The sequence below is a fragment of the Parasteatoda tepidariorum genome, chromosome 1 (genome assembly GCF_982258835.1).
Source record: "Parasteatoda tepidariorum strain Cologne lab strain chromosome 1, Ptep-v5.0, whole genome shotgun sequence".
Taxonomy (NCBI): Eukaryota; Metazoa; Arthropoda; class Arachnida; order Araneae; family Theridiidae; genus Parasteatoda; species Parasteatoda tepidariorum.
The window spans coordinates 123,070,443-123,095,382 of NC_141755.1; the positions used below are offsets into that span (position 1 = coordinate 123,070,443).

The following is a 24,940-nucleotide window of genomic DNA, read 5'->3' on the forward strand; positions in this document are numbered from 1 at the left end:
GACTGTCGATTTTTTAAAAGCTGGAGAATCCTTTTTTATTAAATTTTTCAAACTTCCTTTAGGTAATGGGATAAATTATAAAGACTGTGAGACATATAAATTTTTTACTTTTCCGTAATCCTAAAAATTCTTTGCTACAGCGGACGCTGATCCAATTCTAAAAATCCTCAATGGTACGTTTAGTGCAATATTTTTTTTAACTGAGTAAGTTAGTCATTTTTAGATTAAATCATGTTAGGTTGGATGCAATTATGTTACTTGCTTCCATTTTATGGTTGAAAACAAATGTAGGTATTTTTACGTTTAAGTACTTTTAAGTTACTTTAGTTACTTTTGATTATTAGGTAATCAAAATTAACATTATTCTAAATTTACTTCTTGAAAAATTGATACGAAGTAATTTATTATTGTTTAACGAGCATGTTTTTTGTATGCTTTTTGATAATTTTTAAGAAAATGTTTTTATTTGGAAAACGAAAGTTTGTTTAAACAAATTATTTATATATTTTGTGAGCACTTCAAAGAAGCACGTTTGTTTTTTTGTTTTAAAAAAGTATTGTTTTTTATTTCTTATTTGTGTTTGGTTTATTTTATGACAACAAAGTGTTGTGTTTGTTTAATTTTGACAATTTTTAATATATTTAAGTATTTATTTTGAAAACAGAATTTTGTTCAAATTGTTTAGTAATATTTCGTATGTACTCCAAGGAAGTACGTTTGTTGTGTTTTTCTTTCAGTTTAGAAATGTTTTGTATTACTTATTTGGTATATTTTGTTACGACAATAAATTTTTGTCACGTTTACATTGTTTGTTTAATTTTGACTATCGTTGATATTTTTAAGATATTCTTAAGTATAATTTTCAAGTTATTTCATTGAAAAATTTCAACCAGCAACAGTTGAACTAAAGTAAAGTCATGGTATAAAAACATTGATGTGCATTTAATGTTTTTATATATTTGGACTCAAACTTTAAAAATTGCATCGCTACCAGCTTATCTGTTATATCCTGAAGTGTTTTCTGAGTTGTAGTAGAATATAGAAATCTAAACTGTGTAGTTTTCATAAATCAGAATTAAAAACTTTTTGTCCAGTACGACGCAATACTGCTTACAAAACTGACAGGGGAAAAAAGCAAACATTTCGTATTCATTACTTCTTTTATTCTTTCAGAAAACTTTTGATATGTAACGCTAAGTTATGTTAATTGATTAAAATGTAAGTTCATTCTTGAAATTTTTTAAAGTAGTACCTATTATCGTGTTTGTTTAAAAGCATGCTCAATTAACAAAGGACTCTAGTAAATTAGCAAGCATTCTGACGGTAAAATACATCATTAAAATTGCTGCTATAACTTGGACTCGTTAAAACTATAGTGTCTAGTGTTAGTAATACGATTCAATTCTAAAATAAACAAGAATATATAGCTAAATTAAAATGGGCTCATGGAGTAGTTTCGTTGTTGTCAGAAGAGGATGTTTTCAGTTAAAGAACCTAATACGTTCTTTTTATTACCAAACGAAACTATAAAATCTTATTTACAGGAAATTTCGTTTTTTAGAAAAAAAGCAAGTTTCGCTAATTATCTTTTTATAGGAAACTAGTAATGATAATGGAAAACTATTTTAAGTTAAAGAGGATTAACTCAAAAGTAGCTAGGTTTTACTACACTTGGTTACTAATTCAGTTTTTTTTTTCATCTTGTAATATGGTGTCATTTTTACAATGCATAAAATTTGTTTACTTTAAATAATGTTTGTATAATTTAAGAGGGAAAAAATCCATATAATATTTTTTTATAATCAAAGTATAAAATAAATATTGGTATTCTAATATTAATGGCGATATTCTCAATAATTTTAATGAGAATTCTTTAACGGATTTTCCGTAGTTTCGAAAACTATTTTTCCAGCTGTAGCAAAGATAGTGCACTAATATTTTGATGAATAACAATTAAAATTTTCCCTCCACATTTATAAATATTTTAAACAATAAATTAAAGATCGGATAGAGAAATGGTCGTGTTCCAAAGTCCTTATCGTGTTCTTAAAAGAATTCTGTTGGCTGCCTCTGATAAACGTAATTTCCTCAAAACTCAAATGTTATCTTCTTTCTGTTTTCTTGGTTAATCTGCTTCGTTCTTGTTTTCTTGGTTAAGGCGGCACAGTACTTAATTTTCGATCAAAATTTCGATATATTTTTTTTTTTTTTTTGCATTTTTTGAAAGATTGAACATTTTTAAGTATGTGTACAAAATTTCAGAGCGATACTTTGATTTTAAAAGAAGTTATGACATTTTTTAATAGTTGTTGTCACTTCACAGCTGTCAAAGGGGGCGTGGCTCAATGTAAACAAACATTCAATGCATGCGTTTTTAGCAACAAAAATATGCCATAAATTAATTTTGAATTTAGTCGATAAAAGCTGTAAGCTAAAGCAAGTTACTAAGTGATATTTTTCATATGCAGTTTACACATCTAAATGATTATTTTGTTTTTCAGAGTGCTTCTAGCTGGTTATCAACGTTTTTTTACAACAACGCTCTTTTTCAATGCCATATTTGAATACTTTTTTGTTATCGCATCGTTATTTTTTTGTTAAATAGTTAGTTATATTTTTATTTGTTGCTTTTTGTTTTATATTTTTTAAAATGCCACACAGAAAACGAGCATGCACTGCACATCAACAAAGTATAACACACTTTAATTGTTGACAAATCTTAAGATATTTCTTAATAATTAGATTCTATAAAATTTTCCTTGCTAGTTCATATTTTTTTCTGGATAAAGCTAAGAAGATATTTATGTGAATTGTGTGAATATCTGATTTTATTTTAGTATTATTTTTCAGACACATTAAACTTATTTAAAAATTCAAATTTTCAGTTTTATTATATTTGATTTAAAACATTGAATTTTTGTCAACAACTGATATCAAGTATAATCTATAAAAATTTGAGTAAATATGTTAAATAGTTTTCTTGCTTGTTATGAAGTAATATAATTTTTTCGACTCTTAATTTTATGGTATTATATTGTATGCAAAAACTACTAAAACTTTGTTATAAATAGACTCTAAGCTTTCAAATTTGTTTTTTGTACTTATAAATATATGGTAAATAATTATTTGCATACAAGTTGTACATGCAATTTCTCGAAATAAATTTTTTTCTTGTTTCAAAACTTTAAATGCCTTTTTCTCAGCTTTCTATTTTGGGGTATTTCAATGCATTCAAAATGCTAAGGCTTTTTTAAAAAATGATTCAGAGCTCTAAAATTTTTTATGAGTGTTTTGAGATATATGTTCTTTAAAAATTTGCATGGAATAAGCTTTGTGATTAAAAGAATTTTTTTAAATGATTCTTAAAGTAAGTTTTCCAGGTTCTAGTGCTCTTGGTTAATTTTCCTGGTTCTGGTGTTCTGCGATTATTTTTTTCTTGTGCTCTAGCATTTTTTTCTTCTTTTTTTTTGTTCCAGTGTTGCATTTTCCTGGTTTTTTTCTTTCTTTCGACATTTTCTTGTTTTAGTGTACTGGCATATTCTTCGTTTTCTGACATTTTTATTCTAGGTGCTTTGTTTTCCTTCTTTTCATTGTGTTTGCCTTTTATTTGTAATGTTTTTTTCTCTCCTTTTCATTGTGTTGGTTTTTCGTTTGTTGAGTTAATTTTGTTTTCCATTTATTCATTAATTTTTTTCGTTTGCTCACCTTGTTTTGTTTTGCGTCTTTTGAAAAGTTTATTTTCGTTTATTCAGAGTGTTTCCTTTTTGTTTATTTATTTATTTTTTTTTTGTCGTGGCAAGAATATTTTGTTCTTCGTTTTTTAATTATATTTTTCTCTCGGGGGAGCCTGTAACCCCTAGAGAGCGCGTCCCCAAGGTGGCGGATAGGGGAATGCCTCCACTGTCTTTCCAGTGGGTGGTAGAAGGGAAATAAAATACCTTCCGCGGACCAACAGGTAGAAGTCCAACCCCTCTATGACAAGTGCAATAAGGCTGTGCTCCATGCCTTCGGTCCCATTTGACTCGTACTTTGACTTTTCTGCACTTGTCAAACGACAACATCAATTATATATTTCTTTTTTTTCAATATATTTGTTTTTCTTTTTTCCCCCGTTTTTTTACAGGAGTTTGTATTTTGTCTTTTTAATGTGTTTTTGCCTTCCGTTTTTTCGCGGTTTGTTTTTTGCCTTTTCATTGTGTTTTTTATCTCTCGTGTTTTTATTGACATGTTTCTTTTTTTGATTATGTTTCTTTGTTGCTAATTTTCTTTACGGTATGTTTTTAATTTTCTCACGGTTTATTCCATATATTCTTGTTAATTTGTTTTTCGTCTTTACAGTATGTTTATCTTCCACTGTGATGTTTTGTTTTTCGCTTTTTCAACTTGCCGTTTGTTCAGCGTGTTTTATGTTTATTTAATACAGTATATATTTATTTTATTTGTTCTCGGTGCTTTGTTTTATCCTATTCATTCTGGGTTTTTTTCCTGCTCTTTTATTTATTTTTTTCGTTTTTTAATGGGCTTTGCTATTTTACTTATGTTTTTTTCCGCCGTTTTGGATTCTTTGTCATTGTGTTTGTCTTCTATTAGTTTCTAGTGTTTAGTTTTTCGTTTGTTCATTGTTTTTCTTTTTTCTTCTCATTGCTTTGTTTTCCGTCTTGTATTATTTATTCAGTTTTTCATTTTTTGCTTTCAGTTTTTTTTTTCATTCTGGTTTGGTTTTCTTTGAAAGGTGTTCAAGGTTATGTCTGTTTTCCGTTTGCTCATGCTATTTTTTTCGTTCTTTCTTGTTTCTAAAGTTTGCGGTGCTTTGTTTTTTATTTTTTCGTTACCTCCTATTTGTTCCTTGAATTTTTTCAATTTTTTAATATGTTCGTTTCTGTTTTTCTCTACATTTTTCTCGTTTTTTCATTCTTTTTTTCTGATGGTTTTTCTTTTTTATTATAGTTATTTTCAGTATTCTTATTATGTTTGTTTTTTGTTTGTTCACAATACTTTTTTCCGTCTTTTTATTGTTTTCCATTTATTTATTCACTTTTTTACAGTGCTTGTTTAGTTTTCTTTTCTTTTTTTTCGTTATTTCTCTCCTTTTCTCACGTTATTACAATGTTTTGTGAATTTTTTTTTCTTTTTTTCGTTTGATCACTGCGCTTTATTTTTCGACTTTTTATCTTATTTTTGGTTATTGTTCGTAGTTTTTTTTTATTTTGCCTGATCAGTGCATTTGTTTTTCATTTGCTTATTGCGCTTTCTTTTAATTTGATCTTTATGTTTTCTCATGTTTAATTTTTTCTTTTTTTTAATCTTTTATTTATTTTCTAAATCTTTTTATTGTGTTTTTTTTAATATCTTTGTTGAGCTCGTTTTGCATTGCTAAATTTATTATTCTAATTTTCTCTGAATTGTTTCTTTTGTTTTCCTTCAATCTCTCTCTCTCTCTCTCTGTATACACACACACGCACACATATATATATATACAGGCAGTCAGTCAGACATATACAGATAGATAGCTCCAACAACTTATTTTGATGTCCTAATCAAGGTCTTCAAAGTAATTCTATTTGTTATTAAAATATCGGCTTTTCTACTAGTGCTAAATATATTTCAAATGAAACTCAAATGCTGAAGGGTTGTGGAATAAGCACTAAATATACTAATATAAAGTATATTTTATATATTTGGTAATTATTAAAACCTCACCAATACTAAAATGTTTTAATACTGCAGAAACCCGTTCCCTTGAAAGGGGAGAAAATTGCGATAAATTATGACTCATAAGTGTTATCCTCACACCAAGTGATGCAGTTTATTCTAATGGAATAAAACACATGTTTTGTTTAATATAATAACGTAGAGTCAACAAGAAGGGCAAGTATTTGAGATAAGTGAATGATAAAAGATAATTTATGTTAATTTGTATTAATTGGAGATTTTAGTGGAGAAACCAAGTAAGTGACATTTTCAGAGGGGCTATAATCGTAAATCTATTACTATTAAGCTATTATTATATACTCACCCTGTTTATAATTATATATTAGTCCTCTAAAATAAGTTTGTGATATTTCTTTTCTTAAATAGAAAGCTTCTAGAAAATTTGATTGTTGGCTTAGGATGCAGATTAGGAGTTCATTATTACTAATAGACAAATAAAATCGGATTAGACTGTTGCCCTAATCGTAAAACCCACCACTCCTCCTGAAACTATCTTCCCCTAAAAACTTACTTCCCCCCCTTGATCACATTAAATCAATCTAAACTGATTCTTGAAAGAATTAATTATAAGAATGATTTAATGGTTTTCAGTTAGTTTGGCGAAAATGCTAAAAAAAACATAGTTTTATGTAGGTCACACAGTTTTATGTAGTATAAAAATATGGAAAAGCCAAATGTACATAAAAACAGAAAAGATTGTCAGCTATTTTTCACAATTTAAAGATTTTATTATGCTTTTATAATTTTTTCTGCGTCACTAGCCAATTTATAAAGTTTTTTGATAAATTGAGTTATGACAGAGTTGAATGAACTTCCTGGGTGGCGCGTGAAATTATATAGTTTTTAATTGAGTTATGACAGAGTTGAGACACAACGTCAAGTTTAATTAAGCTAAAATTCTGAAATTTTCTTTGAGAAAAATGAAGAATTGTGAATAAGGTAAAGAAAAATTTCTTTTCGCAGACGAAATATAATTTACTCAATCGAAAAACAAATATACAACTTCGAAGAGTTAGTCCTAAGTGTAGTTTTTTTTCTCTAATGAATAATTCATTTACTACTTTATTTACAAGATTCTTAGTAGCTGCCGATTGGCAATCATAGATGAGCAGTCTACGTATGTTATTAGTCTATGAAAGAACTCTTCTGTATGTGTAGCTAACTTTGCTTGTTCTGTTTTGTGCCATACATGAAACAGAAGGTAAAATTTTAAGTGAATATGGATAATGAAATTTTTTTAGCTTATTCTGAGTTCATGGTTCAAAAAAAGAGAGAGAGAGAGAAATGATAGAATGCCCAGTAGCAAAGCTGATTACATCTAAAAGATTCAAATTTACACATAAAATTTACGTCGGTAGTCATACGTCTACTTTTTACTTTTTAAAAAATGCTGTGCAATGTTTACTTTTTAACGATTTCATTTTTGATTTTCATAAAATGATTTTTTGTCAGGGAAACTAATCAATATTTTAGATTTCTTTTAGTTCATAGAAGTCGTTGTTCTCTTGAGTTCTCTGATTTGATTCGTATGGATGAATGACTTTTTTGTATGCTTACACACAGATGAAGAGAGGAGGAAATATTTAAAAAATTCAGCATCGTACTTCAGGTAATCTTAAAAATTAATTCTAAATATTAAAAGTTTTGTGATTCATAATGTTTTGAAACCTATTTCTGTAAATGTTGTTCATAACTAAAGTGATTTTTTTGTTTCGGTGAGTAAAATCCCGGAATTAAGTACTCTCGGGGTGAACTCTGGATGAAGTGAAATACAATGCGTAAAGATCTCTATGAATAACTTTTGATCTAATGATCAGATTTTTACGTACTATGATTCAATCTTAATGATTCAAGAGCCAAAATTTAAAATGTGCTTATTGCAGACGATAGTTTTAGTTACGAACGTACTTTTAGTTACATTTAGCACCTACTTTTAGTTATAAACGTATGAGAAACTTACTCTCTCTTGAGAAATATGCTTTTGTTCCCCTGCAAATTGGGATTCCTGACTCTCAAAATTTGGAAGAGGGGTTGTTGGAATCTAGGAAATAGTACCCTAAATCATAAGAGAGCGTTCGGAAGTTAGGTTTTAGTCAGAAGAGCGGTTTAAATCATATCGGATCAGAAGAGTGATACTTGGGTTTCTTTAACGTTAAATTTGCTTTTTAAGCTACTTGAAAAATTTTTGCACTCAATTACAAAATGCGATTATCGAAAGATAATTTCATGCGAAAAAAATTTAATAATTAGATATCATTTTTAATTGATTTATTTTATAATAGTCGAAAAATTTTGAACAATGAGGTACACAAATGTTTGCCTCATTTTTAATAAAGAAATTCAAAGGGAAAAAAATACAAAATTTGAAATTTTAAATATACGATTTTTTACGCTCACTGTGTGTACAAATTCGTATTTTGTAAGCACATCACAATTTTTCGGATTCTCTATCTTCAAATAAAACAAAAGAATTAAAACCGTTGTTTCAACTCAAGCAAAATTGCTGCTGCTGATGATGATTACATAGCTGCTAACTTGTTACGGTCATCGGAAAAGATTTTAAACAGTGATACTATAATAAAACTTAAATTTCACTACTTCGCCAGCACTTTGTGTCACTGAGGGTTTCCCAATTGTTTTTACCTAAATAGTCGATTTTTCTTTAGCTGTGGTTTTTTAAATAAATTGCATAAACTGTGAGCTAAATGTTTAAAAAATGACTAAATGTTAATCCGTTATCAATCATTAATTAATTTATTAATTTTGATTTTATAATTAACTATTTTGAAAATAAAGAAAGTTAAGAATAAACTTTCCTTACTTTTTGAATCTTAACCGTTTGAGTCCCGTATTGAAAAAACGCTGTCGAAGAATCCTAAACAGCTCTCTATATGAGTACGAAAAGGTTTATTTTACATCGCTGAATCTCGATAGCGTTTCTTGTATTTGTTAGGTAACTCGGCTTTTTCTCATCTTTCTGTCACATTTATTGCAGTTTGCAAGGCGATCAGACGTATTCTAGCGTTTGTTAATTATTGTGTGTTTCAAAAAGGTAGTTGTAGTCCCAAAAAGGTAGTTGTAATCCATGTGATCATATTATTGACGACTACAAAGACTACATTGTTCCTGCAAAAGACAACGCATTCTCAGTACTTCAAAGGATAGTGATAACAATGAAATTAAAAAAATTATTTTGCAACGTATTATGCTTCGAATTGGGTCAATAAAATGAGTACCAAGCATGCTTAGGAAAAAAAACACAGGGGGTTTTGCTTTCGGCTGATCACCTAACCGGAACATCTGCACCCCAGAGCCCAAAATCAGGAAAACTGAGATGGGCACAGTATTACCCTCTATGGGCTGTCGCACCACTGAATTTAGTTTAGTATTTACATTAAAAGGAGCTGTGTGATGAACATGCTACAGTAAATCTGAGCGCAAGACTTCAACAATCTGTAACGCACCGTCAGTTGTCCACAATGTTCGAAATGTACTGGGTTTTCTCGACGTGAAATCTCAGCTGCGCTTGGCAAAACGTGCTGCTTGGGACTTAAACTGTAAAATATTTTCACTTCGGGAATTTTTTTCTTAGTTTCTATATATATTTTTTATATGAAGTTGAGTAATGGTTTTCATTGCTATAATCGTTAGCATGATGACAGTATTATTTGACATTGCTCGAATCATCAAAGTATACCATAATTAATAAATTTCCTCCCTCATTTATCACTTTCTAAGGGCCGCAAAAATGTATTAACCCAGTACCTATATTAGGGTACCTTGGTAACTATATTAAACACCTTATACTTGGTTAGTATTAAAACAGAACCTATAACCATAATACCTGTAGTAACTGATACCGAAACATCGACGTCAATAATATGCAGGGTACTCCTGATATTTCTAGTAAATTTTTTAACCTTGCTTGCTCTGATATTTATAATTTTGTCCTGCCATTCCTGATTTTTGCATGTTCAGAAAAATCCTTTATTTCCAAGAATACAAATCCAAAATACTTTAATTTTAGTTAATGAAGCTAGTAAAAATAGCTAGGTAAGTAATTTAAACTTAGGGAGTGTCTATTAATTTTATATACAGTATACTTGAGATATCTCGAAAACCTTGTTATGTCAAAAAAATATTTTTCCCATTACATATCCGCCTAATGTTAGTTTGAATTCCTATGTCGAAAGGTTTTTTCTCAAAACCTTGCTTTGTTCAATTTTTTTCGAAATCAAAAATAAATTTTTTTTGCAAAAATCGCAATGTAAGTTCATTGTAAGTCAATTCTTTTCTATTTAATGCTTAAATTGTTCTCGTCTTACTTTTAAAAATAAAAATTATTGTTATATCTAGATTTATAGTCAACTATCATTAGATGCATATTCATACTTGCCAACTCTTCCAGTTATTTAATGTGGTGGCAAAATTTATAGTCACATTTTATTCCTCATTAAATAAATACAATTTAAAATAATTTTGACTACCGATGTATGCATGTAATTTAAACACCTATGATATAGGCTTGAAAGTTCTCTGATAGATTTTTTAATTGTCAGTTACATTGTTACGAAACACCGACATTCAATTTCATTAACCCTACCACTAGGAAAACACCTTTCCGAAAAGCGTAAAAGTTTCAGGTATGCATTTTTAGTATTCGATATTCTTATGCTTCCTGATTCTACTTTTTAGAGTAATATTTTGGAAATATTTTTTTTTATAGTTTTTATAGCATATTTAGTTGTGAACTTGGTATCTCGAAAATTCACGATATCTAAATTTTTTTTGAGATATTAACTTTGAGATATCGAGAGTATACTGTATATGGGTCGGCCACTGAATGTAGATTTCTACACTCAGTGTCCATACCGTTGTTATGTCCGAAATATTTGTTATATTCGATTTGATATTGATTTATTCGTTGATATTATTATATTTATTCGATATTTCAATATCTGCTGAGGGTAGATTAGGAGAAACGTGAGTGTTTGGAGTACCAGTTAAATGCATACTGGGCAGTGGCACTTTATCTTAGAAAAACAGTGCTATAGGGCATACCGGGCAAATGTATACCTGGCACTGAACCTTAGAAAAACAGTGCTATAAGGCATACCGGGCAAATGTATACCTGGCACTGAACCTTAGAAAAACATCAGTGTAGGGTATACCGGGCACTTAATTAGACATGGTATATGTTTCGGACTTTTACCAAAGCGAGATTGTCAACATTCACCGGTGGAAGTCACCAATTTCGATCATTCACAGTAACATATGCACAAAAAACAAACTATTTTGTTTTAAAAAAGAAAAAAATATGAGTAACTATATTAATACATAGAACCCAATCATTCAATCGCTCATTATGAATCCAGTTTAATTTTCTTCATTTTTCCTTCCTAGATTCTGAAGAAAAAAAAACTTCTAAGAAGCTTAAAACTCCAGTAAGTGCTTGCTTGACATTCATGAGTGTAATCAGATTCAAGTAAGTGAATAGTTAGAGGTAAGTTTTGATTAATTTAAAAAAATTTTTTACGTGACCATCACAAAATGGTTGTGCATTTTTCTGCGTTAAAAGGTAAGTTCGTGCTGGTAATGTATTTATTTATCTTAAGTTTTGTATAATTAAATGGTCATTTATTACTTTAATGAAATTAATTCGGGTTCTATTTTATTCTATTTTATTGCCGGCGTGAGGGGACCGACGCGTCGGTTCTCGCATTTTTATTCAGGTGCACCGCTCTCTGCATGCGCTCGATAATTGCAAGCTCTTAAATTTCGTGCGACGAATTTCGTGTCTTTCGTTTTCCATATTGTATCTACGCATTCTATATTATTCTAACTTTTTCATCCTGTTTTCTCTTACTTCATTTTCCTATTTTATTCTCTTTTTTTTAATTTTTTTTTTATTTCTCCGAATGACTAGCAACGAATTTCATTGGTACCATATCATTGTATTTGCGTTTTCCAATTTTATGTTTTGTTTCAAATGTTAATACATATCGGTGTGTTTTCTTTCCCTCCTTGTTTATAAGTGAATCTTTATGTTTTTCGTATTCAGTATTTTTTTTTTTCCAGATTTTTTTTTCCGAATTTTTAAAGACTTCTATTTATTTTTTTTTCTTTCAATTTTTGTTTTTAATTTCGCCAGCTCTTAACGCATTATTTTTTTATGTGCTTTCCAATTTTATGCATTGTGTTTCTGCTTTTCGAATGCTTTGCCTATGTATGTGTCTTTATATATGTTTTTTTTTATTTGCAACGTTTGTTCTGTTTTAGTTTTTATCGCTTCTATTTCAATTTCCAATGCACCTTCCTTTTTTTTCAATTGTTCGTTCTGTTTTTATCTCAAATACAGTACAGAACCCGTTATCCGGAAATCAGAAAACCGGAAAACCAAAAAACCGGAACGAAATTCGAGAAATTTTCCCGCCATTTTTTTAAAAAATATTTTTTTTCCTCATAAGATTTTAGGATTTTTCTTTCTTTTTTGAAAGATGTTTACCTAACCATCACTTTGGAAATAACCATTAGTGTATTACTTCATCGTTTTTTCTTCTTTTTAAGATTATTTCCATAATTTTTTTTTTTTTAGTTGAGTTTAACAATAAAAAAAACGGCTTTTTGTAATGATTCAGAAAACCGGAAAAATCAGTTATCCGGAATAGCGATGGTCCCGATCGTTCCGGATAATCGGTTCCCTACTGTATGTGTTGATTTTTTACTTCAAATGTGTTTCTTTTTTAATGAATGTTTTGTTCCCAATAAGTGTTTTGTTCCTATTCATTTTTTTTTTCATTAAGTGCTTTGTTTTTTCAAGTGGTACTATTTCTGTAACTTTTAAAGATGTTTTACGATTGTTAATATTTTCTTAAAATTCAAATCCGCTCATGTTTTATTTTAAATTTCTTTTAGTTTATATGTGAATCGGTTTTTCCCCGTATTCCGTATTTTTCACTTTTGAGTAATTTCCAAATTTTTGTATTCTGTTTATTTTTATTTTTCCCGCTGCTTGTTTATTTATTTCTACAGTTTCTTTCTCAGTGTTTCTTAATGTTTTTTCCAGTTTTATTCATTATGGTTCAGCTTTCCACTTATTTTTCTAATGTTTTGTCCTATTCTCCTGTGTTTGGGCTATTTTAAGTTTGCTCTGTTTTAATTTCCTATGTTTATTCTTCTTAAATTTCCAATGTCCATTCTTCATTGTGCGTTCTGTTTTTATTTTAATTGTTCGACCTCAAATTTTTATTCAAATGTTCTTTTTTTTTTCTTTCTTTTTTTTAAAAAAACTTCAAACGAGTTTTTCTTATTAGTTTTTGTTTCCAGAGAGTATTTCGTACTTCCAATTGTTGTGTTAATTTAATAATTTATTTCGTTTTTTTCTAGTAAGTTTTTTTTTTTCGAGTGATGTACCATTTTTGACATTTTTTAATGTTTTTGTTTATTATAGTGTTTTTTCAATTTGTTATTTTATTTATTTATTTTACAATATTTTTCCAATATTTTTTCTGCTTAAATTTCAAAGTGAGTACTGTCTTTATCTCTATTGTGCATTCTTTTTTTTACTTAATAAATTTTGTTGTTTTTCTTTTCAATTATATTTTTGTTCCCAGTGGGGTTTTTTTGCTTATATGTTTTTTCAAATAGCGCACTATTTCTTTTTTTCATGTTTTCCTGCAGTTTTTTTTTCAGGATGTTTTTCGATAGATTTGATCAAATCCACTAATGCTCTATTTTCCCTATTCCCTTTTTTTTGTAATTTTCCTCTTACTTTATATGTAAATGGTTTTTTTTCCCCAGAATTCCGTATTTTTCGCTTTTTAGTTTTGTGAGTGATTTTAAAATCTTTGTAGTCTTTTCCATTTTTCCCGTTGTTTGTTTTAGATTTCTTCTGTTTTTCATTATTCTTAATATGATTTTCAGTTTTATTCATTGTGCTTTAGCTTTCCTCTTTTCTTTTAGTGCCTTGTTTTATTCATATGTATGTGCTTTTTTTTTTTTTTTAAATTTTCGATGTGCCTTCTGTTTTTACGTCAATTGTGCTTTTCTTTTTTGTTTTCATTGTACATTTTGTTTTTATCTTAAATGTGCATGATTTTTTTTAACTTCAAATGTGTATGTGTTTTTTTTTCTCAGTGAGTATTTTGTTTTTCCAATTGCTTTTATTTTTTCCAACATTTTTCTTTTTTCAAGTAGTCAACTATTTCTTACATTTTTTCAAAGTTTTACTGTAGTTTTTCAGAACGTGTTTTGATTGTTTTTCATTCAATTTACGTTGATCAAATCCACTCATGTTTTCTTTCCCTATTTCGTTTTTCCCTCTTAGTTTCCATGTGAATAATTTTTTTCCAGAATTACGCTTTTTTTCTCTTCAATTATTTGAGTATGGTTTAAATTTTTATATTCAGTGTTTTTTCATTTTGGATTTTGATTTCTCCATTTTTTTTCAATGTTTTTCCGGTTTTATTCGTTGTTTTCTAGTTTCTAATGCGTGTTTGTTCCATTTTCCTAATGTTCGTTGCTTCATTATTTATTATTTTTTTGTTGTTGAATTTTTTCCTTTTTTTCTTTAGTTTTTTCAGGAGGTTTTTCAATTGGTAACACTTTGGTACAAATAAAGTTGAGGAAATCCTCTTCGTCTTATTGCCTTATTTCGTTTGTCGTACCTTCCCTCTTTATTTATATATGAATCTTTGTTTTCCATTTGCAGTTTTTAATAGTCATTTCAAGTTTTTGTATTAATTTCCTCTTGTTTCACTTCTTAAGTTTTATTTTGAATTTCTCTAGTTTCTTTCTCTATGTTTAGTAAACATTTTCCAATTTTATTTATCGTGCTTCAGCTTTTCACTTTTTTTCGAATGTTTTTCTTATTGCTATTTATGTGCTGTTTATTTTTTAATGTGAAATTGTTTTAATTTGCTTTTTTCCCTCTGTGTGTATTCTGTATCTTTACTTTTTCAATAAACTTTTTACCTCCATTGTTTTCTTTTTTTAATGTTAGTTTTTTTTTTCCAGTTTGTGTGTTTTTTTTTCTTTTGCTGTTCTTTTTTTATTTGTCGCTTTTTTTCCCGAATAGGTCTTTTGCTTTCTCAAGTGTTATACTATTTCTTTTTCATGTTTTCAGTGCTTTTGTTTGTAGTTTTTTTCAGGTTATTTTTCGATCAGTAATATTTTTTAGTTCTGAAGTTGATCAAACTCATGTTTAATTTTCCATATTTCGTTTTTCCTTTCATGGCGAAAAATATTTTCCCTGAGTTCCTAATTTTTTCAATTTAGTTTTTTTTTCCTTCTAAATTTTGTTTTTGATTTTTCCAATTTTTTCACAATGTTTTCAAGCTTCGTTCATTCTGTTCCAGCTTTTAAGAATTGTTTTTTTATTAATATGTATATTCTCCTTATTTTTAATGCTTGTGCTATTTTTTATGTATAATGTTTTTAAATATGTTTTGTTTTTATTTTCAATATCTGCTGTGTTCTTATTTCCAATTGTTGTGCTGTTTTCAATTCCAATATTTTTTTGTCTTAATTTCTGAAATATTCTGTATTTGCTTCCAATGTGCTTTTATTTGTATTGTTAATTGAAAATGTATAATTTTTTTCAGTTGATGTACCGTTTTCCCTACTATGATTTCTCATCCCTTTCTTCTGCGATGTGTGCGCTAGTTTTTCTGATTGGTAACATTTCCGTTCAAGTGTACCCGATCAAATCCATTCATGTCCATCGCCCTACCTCGTTTTCAGTATCTTCCTGCTTTTATAAAGGTTGAATTTCATCTTTCGCATTTGTTTTTCTGGTTTTTTTAATATTTAGTCCAAGTATTTCCGATTTTATCCTTCTGTCATGCCTTCTAGTTTTTTGTAAATTTTTGTTTTCTTGTTAATAATTGTATTTTTTTTGCCGGCCAGGTGACCGAGCGGTTAGCGTGCGTGACTGCGAAGCCATGGGCTGCGGATTCAAATCCCGCTCTGAGCATGGATGTTTCTCTCTCTCTTTGTGCTGTCCTCTGTTGTGTGTGTGAATGGGGCCCACCCTATAAACGAGTTTGTGGCAGTGTGGCGTGGGCAAATGTTGCTCGCCTCCGTGACTTTGGTTCACAGGTGCCCACTGGGTAACGCGAAATGAGCAACAATTCTGGCATAGTATAGGCAAAGATTCAAATTCAGTGCCTGCCATTGGAAAAAAAAAATTTTTTTAAATTTTATATTATTAATTTAAATAATTATATTTCGTATCATGATTTAATTCATGTATTTTAATATAGATATTTTAATTTATATAATTATATTTTATGTTATTAATTTAATTTTTTATAATTTTTTTGTTAGATTTCTTTAAATTTTTTTTTTCCTAAGTTTATTTTTTCTGATTTTTATCTGTTTTGTTTTATTGTTTTATAACCTTTTTTTTTTAGCTCTTTTCATCAAAAGTTCGGGTAAGTTCAGTGATTTTTTTTCAGTCATTTTTATTATGACGTGTTTCAGTTGTTACCAATGTCTTTAAATATTTCCAATTTTAGTTTTTTTTTCTATGACCTGTACAATTTTTGATACAAACCATGTCTCTAATTTATCATAAACCAATGTAATTTAACTTTATAGGATATATTTTTGCTGAATACTCAGACAGACAGGGAAGAATCTGACAAAACTGCTGGAACCTTCCAGAATGATTTTCTTTAGACTGCCTAATGTAGACCTTACAACGCAAGAAAATGATTTTCGAATATTGCCATTCTATTTGTAAGTAAAATTTAATTTTTTAATCTATTTTATCGACTATTTAAAATCTTGCTATTAATTAACTAAATAGCCATTGAACGGGCTGTGCCCCCACACACTTTCATACTCTCTCTGTCTAAAATACTTGCTTCATTTGAATACTTTTATGCTGATATTGATGATTACATTTGAAATTTTTTCTAAAATTTCAGAATGTTACGCTATCAATCAACAAAAATTACTTGCCAAACATTCTCTCCTTAAAAGACCCAAGTCAAAAATTTTTATGGTTTTCCAGCAAAATATTGATGGTAGACAACATAAGTAACCATCACCTTAATATAGGAATTCGGACTGATTTATGAGGCCGTCAGACTAACCGTGGAAGGATTTAGTGGTTTTTCTCTCTATGTAACGCAAATATGTGTTACTGCTTCCATCAAAAAAATGCTGCACGAAGGTTAATTTCTTCCAATACTTGATCCAGGAGTTCCCTCGTTTTCAGGATTGGAATCAGAATTACAAGAATACGGAGTTGAACATTAGTAATCGTAAACCCCCCCCCCTAAAAAAAGCTTCTTTTTTTTTGAATCAGTGTTCAACGATGGCTATGAAAAAATAAATACAAGAACTACATTATCTAGATTGCGTTTTTGTTTCCAATAAAGTTATATTTGTGTTAAAAAAATTTTAAAAAAATATATACTTTTTTAACTGAACATGTAATATTTTTTATTCTAATATTATGGGTGATATTCTCACATTTTGTTGGTGGCGAACGGAAAAATTATTTCCTTCTTCACATTTTGTAAATAATCATCGCAATAAAAATACTGAAATCCATAGTGGTAATTGCCGTAGAAAAGATCAAAGACGAAATCACACAAATCAGACTACTCAAATGCATGTTTCGTTTCCAGATTAGGTTGTAATAAATAATATTGTATAAAAAGTATCAGGTTTAAAAACTATGGGGAAATCAATAGCAATAACTGCTAAAAATTAGATGGAATCAGTGCTTTGAAAATTAAATACTCAAATGCATGATTCTAATACTTTTATTGTTTGAAATAATCGGGATATTTAAGAACCATGTGAAAGACTATATCAATAACTGTCAAAAATTCAATCGAAACATTGCATCAATTTAAGATACTATCGGCCTAAATTGAATGCGCACAAAATTTCTTATCTAAATGCATGATTCAAATATTATGTTTAAGTTTCTGCAGAAAATAAAAGTAAATTTTTTTGTTCTTAAAAAGAAAAATCTTTCTGCAAGAACTCTGTAACAATCTGCGACAATGTCGCTGCGATTCTGCCACAGGGGATCAGATATTGTTATAGATTTATATTTAGTTCTTAAAAATCATTATTGGAAAGAAGTAACTTGTTTTTTCCCAAAGTATGTAGGCCCTCGATATATCAATATGTATCTCTACAACAATATATTAATTTAGTCCCCAAAATATTGTTGTTACGAGGTTTTACTGTGTTAAATAAATGAATAAACTTTGAATTTTTACATTTGTTTGGATTTAGTGAGGATGACCTGAGAAAGAAAAAGATGAAGACTGCTTCAAATAATAAATTTTTCAATGAGTAGTTTTATTTCATATATATTTGTTTTACTTATTGACTTCAACAACTTAGTACTAAAGGTAGCTTGTTTAAAGAATAAATCATGGTTTGAAAGTTTTTAAAATATAATAATTTGAAATCACAAACCAAAAGAATTATTCTTATTTATTTCATTTAAGATCAGATTAGAAATAAAATTGGGGAGTTTATATATATGTTTATTTTTTAAAGTTTCAACTTAATTATGTAATCCTTTGGAGTTTAATTTCTACAATTTTTTTTCTAGATAACTACTAAATATTCAATTTCTATTTAGTTTTTGTCCAAATCAAATCTAATTTGGCTAAATGAATTTGATATTCAGCTAAAAGTAAGCGTGTGCGTCTACATCTTTTTGTTGTTTCGGTGAAATTCAGAATTTCATTCGGCAAATTTAAATTCCTCTAGGGTCTAAAGTGTATGTTCCTGGTACCCTTATTTAATGACACCCACCTGTTCCAAATTTCAATAGTGTCGACTAAAATCAGAATTATTACTTCATAAATGGGCTTGCTGCTCACCTCCATAGACTCGAGATCTTTCCCGATCCAAACAGTGTCCTGCACGGGGAGGACTCCCCAATCAAATGCTTTGGTGAGATTCTTGCACTCTCTTATGCAACTCTTCTCCTTTTTGTGAGATATTCTCAATTACAGGTTTCATTTTCCACCCTGGGAAATCGAACCTTAAAATCTCTCGATCTATGATGGCTATTATAATCAAAAAAAGAGTTCTTTGTCAGAAACTAGTTATTTTGTCATGATCATGCAAAGTCTTTGAAAATTATTTTGCATTTTGTTAATACATATGGTGCTTGAAATATTTTTAGTGCTTAAAAAGTCTTTAAAAGGTGCTTATTTTTTGTTGAAAGATTTGGCTACTCACCCTGAAAAAAATTATGTCAAATACCAATCTTGTATGGTATATAAATTTTTATAGATTTTTAGCACTCAAAAGTTTTAGGATTTTTCACTTAGTGTCACAGTTACCCCTGCTTAGTACATTAATTACCAAAAATTTTGGTGAATACTTAATATTGAATAATGGATTTTATACTTGTGTTGTTTCAAGTTTATCTACTTATGAAAAAATTACAATGAAAAATAATTTCAGAGGAATTTAAAGAATTTTTAAATTACTAAGCTTTTATTTTCAGCAAAGGATAAGAATTTGAAAACGTTTTGCCTTTCATTTTTGCTTGTGCAAAAATTCTATGCTGTTTTTTATAATTATCAAAACTATTTCATCATTTAAACTTTAGATTTTATATAATGCTAACAATGTCTCGATGAATATTTTTGGATTATTTTTTATCAAGACATGTAAAAACATGACAATGTAAAAACAATGACAATGTAAAAACATAAAAGTTTGTAAATTTTCAAATTCTTGGGCTATTTTTTCTATTATATTATAGCAGTAACATATAAATTGTTAGAGACTGTTTTTCAAATAAATTTTTATTTTATGAGAATAACTATGATTTTAACAACTTTAATTTTCATTGTTATGTGTTAACTTATTTAGTAGGCAATAATAAACAAAACATTTTTAAAAAACATTGCACTTACAAAATGGAACCTCACCATTTGGAAACACACCGTAGACTGGCCAATTTTGACAATTAGATAGAAATGTTGTCTAAATATCACCAATACAGTCATATATCATTAAGAAAATTACATCAAACTCATTTTTAAGCTATTCTGGTTTGAAAATAATTGTTAGTTTAAACTGTTTCAGATTTGAACGAACTTGCTAATGTCTAATTATTTGCTTTTTAATGTATGAATAATTTAGGAGATTAGTATTTAGTTTTAATATTTTTCAAATGTGAGTTTTGAGAAACAAAAGGAAAACTAAAACAAAATATATCTATTAGCTTTTATTATTAATATAATGACTTGCATTTTTTGTGTATGTTATGTTCAAACTTGTATTTGTTCCCCCCTCCCTTTAAGTAATAGAGGAATATCAAATTCTAGCTATATAGTATATTATTTATAGTCTGTTATATCCCTGTGTTATATTAGCATCAGTATCAATTCAATGAAAATATCGATGTTTTCTAAAAAATTTTTTATAGAAAGCAGTAACGTTTTTTTAAATTCACAATTGTACTAAAAATTAAACCGATCTGTATTAAACAGGGTTTGAAAAATCCCAGCCTGTAATCCCGAAAAATCCCGTTTGTAATGGGCTTTTATTCATGAGATTTTTTATATAATTTCAATTTGTATTTATTTTTAACATATCACATTACAATGTTAACCAAATGATACAGAACTGTAAACGAATGCAAACCAGTTTCATCCGAGTGAAAACAATACAGATGCATAGTATCACCCAATTATTATAATTTTACATAGAATCTTACAGTGCATCTAATAATATAGCCAGGGACTATTTTATATTCTATTATTAAATTAGTTTGTTTGCCATGAAGTAGTGTGAATAAGCCTCTTTTTTCTTTTATACTTTTGAAACATATAATTTATTTTTATAACTAGACAAAGTTTGCTATTGTTCCTCGTGGATTTATTTTGCACATGGAATTTTTTTTTATCTTTAAAAAGTTATCGACAGTAAAATTTTCAATTTCAAAATTTAGATTTTACCATTAAATGCTATGAAAGTATATATCCTTCTGTGTGTGATCTATTAAAATAAATTAAGTTATTCTTTGCATGTTTCTAGAATAGATTAAAAAAAGACTATAGAGAAAAAAACAAAAACATTTTTCTCTTTATTCTTAATTTTTCTTTTTTCTTTCCAATGTAAGTCTAAATTGCCAAGCACTGAAACATAACTGGAAAGAATGGTAACGACATCAACCTAAAATTGTTTTGTTTATTCCACTCATTTTTTTAAGAAATATTAAATTAATACTTCTACAGTTCATATTATAACATAATAAGTGTTATAAGATTAATATCATGTATTTAAATGACAAAATACTTTGATAAAAAGACACCCATCTCTCTTCAAATTTATTCCTTAAAACTTTAAGAGAAATGAAATTACTCTGTAAAATCTATTGGATTATAAGAAAAAAACCTTTCAATTTTTAACTACATTTATTGAAATATTTGATATTATTCAAAATTTTCCTTTAAAGTTTCTTTCATATTATTGTTATGTATGACTTAGAATTATTGTTTTGTGATTAATGTTATTGTTGTAATAATATATTTATCAGTAGTTAATACCTGATACGGTGCACTGTTGTATCACTGTTGATCATTTATTGTTAATCTTAATTATGCATAATTTAAATTTCTTAAAGTATTAATGTTAAAAGTTACAGCTGGGAAAAGTTTTCTTGTATAGTTAATGATTACATTTATTAGAAATGATTATTTTTTTTTTTTTAATATTATGATAATTTTTACATAATAAAATTAACTTAAATGATAATATGTTTGTTTGATATTAAAGCATGGATCTCTTTAGAGTATTTAAAAAATGTAGGCATTATATTAGTTTATTAAAACTGTAGCATGTAATAAGTTGTTGAATATACTGGTATGTTGTTATTTGTTTTAATTACTTTTTGTAATACTTTTTTTTATAATAAAATTTAATGTTAATTTAATCTAAAGTGAATTTTTTTCTCTCAAATATAAAATTATGCTAAAGCTAATTAAAGTTATTTCATGTATTATATTTAGCTAAAAACAAATAATGAACTGAAATATCCGCAACTTTCATATTTTTTTTCCAGAAATTATGGCTTTTAATGTTACTGAGATTTTTGTAAAGTAAAATGTTTCAGTTGTTTAAGTTAGTAGTAGAAAACAATTACGGTGTAACTTACAGTAAGGCAATTTTTTTTTAAAAAGTTTAACTTAGTTTATTTGAAAAGTGGGTCAACTAATTAAACTTCTTTTTGCAACTAAGTTTTATTGTGCTTATTTATTAAATATTGAGAACAGATTTAGAAATAGGAGGTAAAAATAGAAAATCACCTCAAAAAAGATAAATAATGTACATTCATATTAGTATAATTTTCAATTTAATTTAAAATTTGCATTATCATTCAATATTTAACATAAAAATAAAGAACATTCTTTATTATAAAAATTAATTTTAACATTTGGATGGTTTAACATAACATTAACATTTGGATGGTTTGTTCAGTGTCTAATGTCAAAACATATCTAAATTATTTTAAAAAGCTTAAATTGTATGAAGCAGTGAGACATAAATGCATAAATTACATGTAAAAAAGATCTAAATCTCTTTTTTTTAATTCAAACTGTGTTCTTGTTTTAGTAATTTCTAATAATCAGGTTTTTTTATACATCATTTACTTTATATGAGTGATGCTTGATAAAAATTTATAAGAAACAATTTTTTTTAAATTTAATTTTAATTGAAATGTAAGAAGCAAGTTAAAACCATTTTTTAAATAAGCTTCATAGCTTGTTATAAAGATTGTATCAATGCTAAGAGCAAGTATATGTATATTATAAATAATTTAGCATACTAATTTCATTATAATATACATGTGCTTTACAGAAATAATATTCTAAAAAAGTAAAAGTTATTTTCTAGCTAAGGCCAGACGGCATTGGAACTGTGACTGCTAAAGAGAAAGATATTTTTGCCAATATTGAGGAGCATTTAAGAATACTTCTGGAAAACCAAATTACTCATTTTGGATAATTATACTATTCTTTTCTTTATAATTTAGACTAAATTAGCTTATTATTCAAAATCCACTTGCTAATTTGTTTTCTTAAGTTTTGGTTATCCTCTTAGAGGTTGTCTCTTTTTTTGCTCTAGACTTAGTTAATAGCAAACTTGTTTGTTGTTTAAAGTATTGTTTAAATCTTTTTATTTCATAATTTAGTGTGTGTAAGAGGGGTGATTGTATTCAGGGGATATCCCGGATTTTCGGTACTATCTTTAAGGATCTTAAAATTAGGAGCAGGGTATGTAATTTTTCTGGGAATATCACATAATTCCGCCTTTCTCAATACAATTGGCTCTCTAACTTTCACTAATCAAAAACTTATAATCAGACAAAATTTTCACAGTCTTTTGGTTTAGAGGATTTTCGCCATTTTGAATATAACTGCCCTGGAAATTTTAGAGGTCCAACATTGAGATTCTTGCAAGAACTAAGATTTTTCGTTAGTTAGCATTAAGATGTGATATTCATCATTGATAGGTAATTATAAATCTTATTTTTAAAGAAAATTATGTTAAATGTGGAACATGCTGGGTATATAAAATGCTATCTCAATAGCGATTTTTTGCACATAAAATTGTCATTGTTTTTCACATTGGATAGAAGATATGCTTGTTGATCTTCTAATAGAGTGCTTTGAGAAAAATATTAGTTTTCATATTTTGCCTTGTTATTTTCTGAAACTGATTAAAAAAAAAAGGAAATTCTTAACATAGTAGAGCATCTTCCAATGGTTTTACCGACTTTGAATTATGATGTAAATATAGTTATGTACCATTCATTTGTCTTTTGAATCAAAATACATTTTGCTATATAACATATGTTTTTCTATCTTTTGGCCAATTAACTTTTTTTCTTCCTGTTTAGGTTTTGCTTCCCTTTTGGTCGACCAGAAGGTGTGATTAAAGCTACACTTTCTTTGTTGGAGAGGGTATGTTAATTTTTTTTAATTCTTATATAGTATTCTTATCTTAATTTGAAATATATATATTACTTATATATACATATTTCTCGGAAAATGCTTATATTGAAAATGAAAGCAAAACCTACTTTTGTTGCTTTAAAAATAGATTTCACTTTTTTTTCTTATCGAAAAATAGAATGTTTTGCTTATAAAAATTGAACATCAAAACTTCAATGGCACTATTTGTAGATTTACTTCTTTTTCTTCACTGGCCCTGGGTGGGCCCTGGTCTTCTCCAAGCATCTCTTTTGATGATTGTTTTCCAGATTTTTGCCTTAAAAGTACTTATGCATCTCATCGGTAATCTGTCTTAAAATAGAGTACTTTTGGAGTTAGCCAGAAATTCTTTTTTAAAGCACCAATCTTTTTTCGTGCTGGTCTGGCAACCTGCTTATTTAAATCTCTAATATTTGGAAAATTTTACTGCATGTTGCTATAGATCTTGTTTTCTATCAGGCTGTCTATAGATCTTATAAAGTTATAGATTATATTTATATAGATATATATCTGTTTTAAAGTTATAGATATATAACTTTAGGTGGAGAAACTGTTGTAAGTTTCTCCATCACTATGTATTCGTTACGTAATTTCAGAACATGTAAAAAATGTCAGTTTGGCAAAAATGCCTTGCTTTCAAGTTATTATATTTCATAAAAATTTTATTTTTAAAAAAAACAAATCCTGCTTTAGTTCACTATGATTGGAAAAACATTTTGCAAAGGCTTCAACTTTTATAAGCTATGTATGATGTAATATTAAATTCAATACTTAAACCACTTTGAACAACAAAACAAAGAAAGTCACCTGATAAATAAATTTTATGTTCTGAAAAAGGTTTCCTTAACTGCTTTTCAAGCACATTTTTTTTAATAATCTTATGCCTTCCTTACTCTTACTTTTTATGATTCTAAGTTATATATAGGCAATTTAGTTACGTTGGGCTTAGTATATTTTTTTGAATATTTATATCAGCTACATAATTCATCAAAAAGTAAGCTAAATCTCTAAATGTAAGCGATATAATTGCTTGATTCTCTTTGATCATCCTTTGTTGCATTATGCATTAAATTTAGGACTGCTTAAATTTTTTTGTCCTTCTTACTCCTATCAATCCTAGTTGCGTTTAAAATCATTCAAAATTAACCTCTCCTTGGAAGATATTTCCATAATTGCTAAAAATAATTGTTTAAAATATGTATTTGAGATCGCACTTTAAATTTGTTGGAAAA

At 27.9% G+C, this 24,940-nt stretch overlaps 2 protein-coding genes across 13 annotated transcripts in view; one reads left to right on the forward strand and one right to left on the reverse strand.

Annotated features, from left to right (window-relative positions):
• The window catches only part of LOC147816861 (inositol 1,4,5-trisphosphate receptor-like), a 310,281-nt gene that overhangs the window by 93,630 nt on the left and 191,711 nt on the right, over positions 1-24,940 (reverse strand). The gene's annotated exons all lie outside the window — the stretch shown is intronic.
• The window catches only part of LOC147816863 (calcium-dependent secretion activator 1-like), a 58,910-nt gene continuing 36,447 nt past the window's right edge, over positions 2,478-24,940 (forward strand). The window contains exons 1-5 of one of the 10 annotated variants that reach the window (XR_015429281.1): positions 2,478-2,604; positions 7,186-7,321; positions 11,116-11,215; positions 16,125-16,452; positions 23,615-23,678. Coding sequence is in view for 7 of the 10 variants with exons in the window: in XM_087152037.1 (XP_087008163.1) it covers positions 16,379-16,452; positions 23,615-23,678 (138 nt within the window). In the remaining 3 variants the exon portion in view is untranslated. Of the gene's footprint in view, positions 2,691-6,705; positions 7,322-11,115; positions 11,216-16,124; positions 16,453-22,519; positions 23,228-23,614; positions 23,679-24,940 lie in introns of those variants that run through there. The other 9 variants (XR_015429282.1, XM_087152021.1, XM_087152029.1 and 6 more) reach the window with 9 other exon arrangements.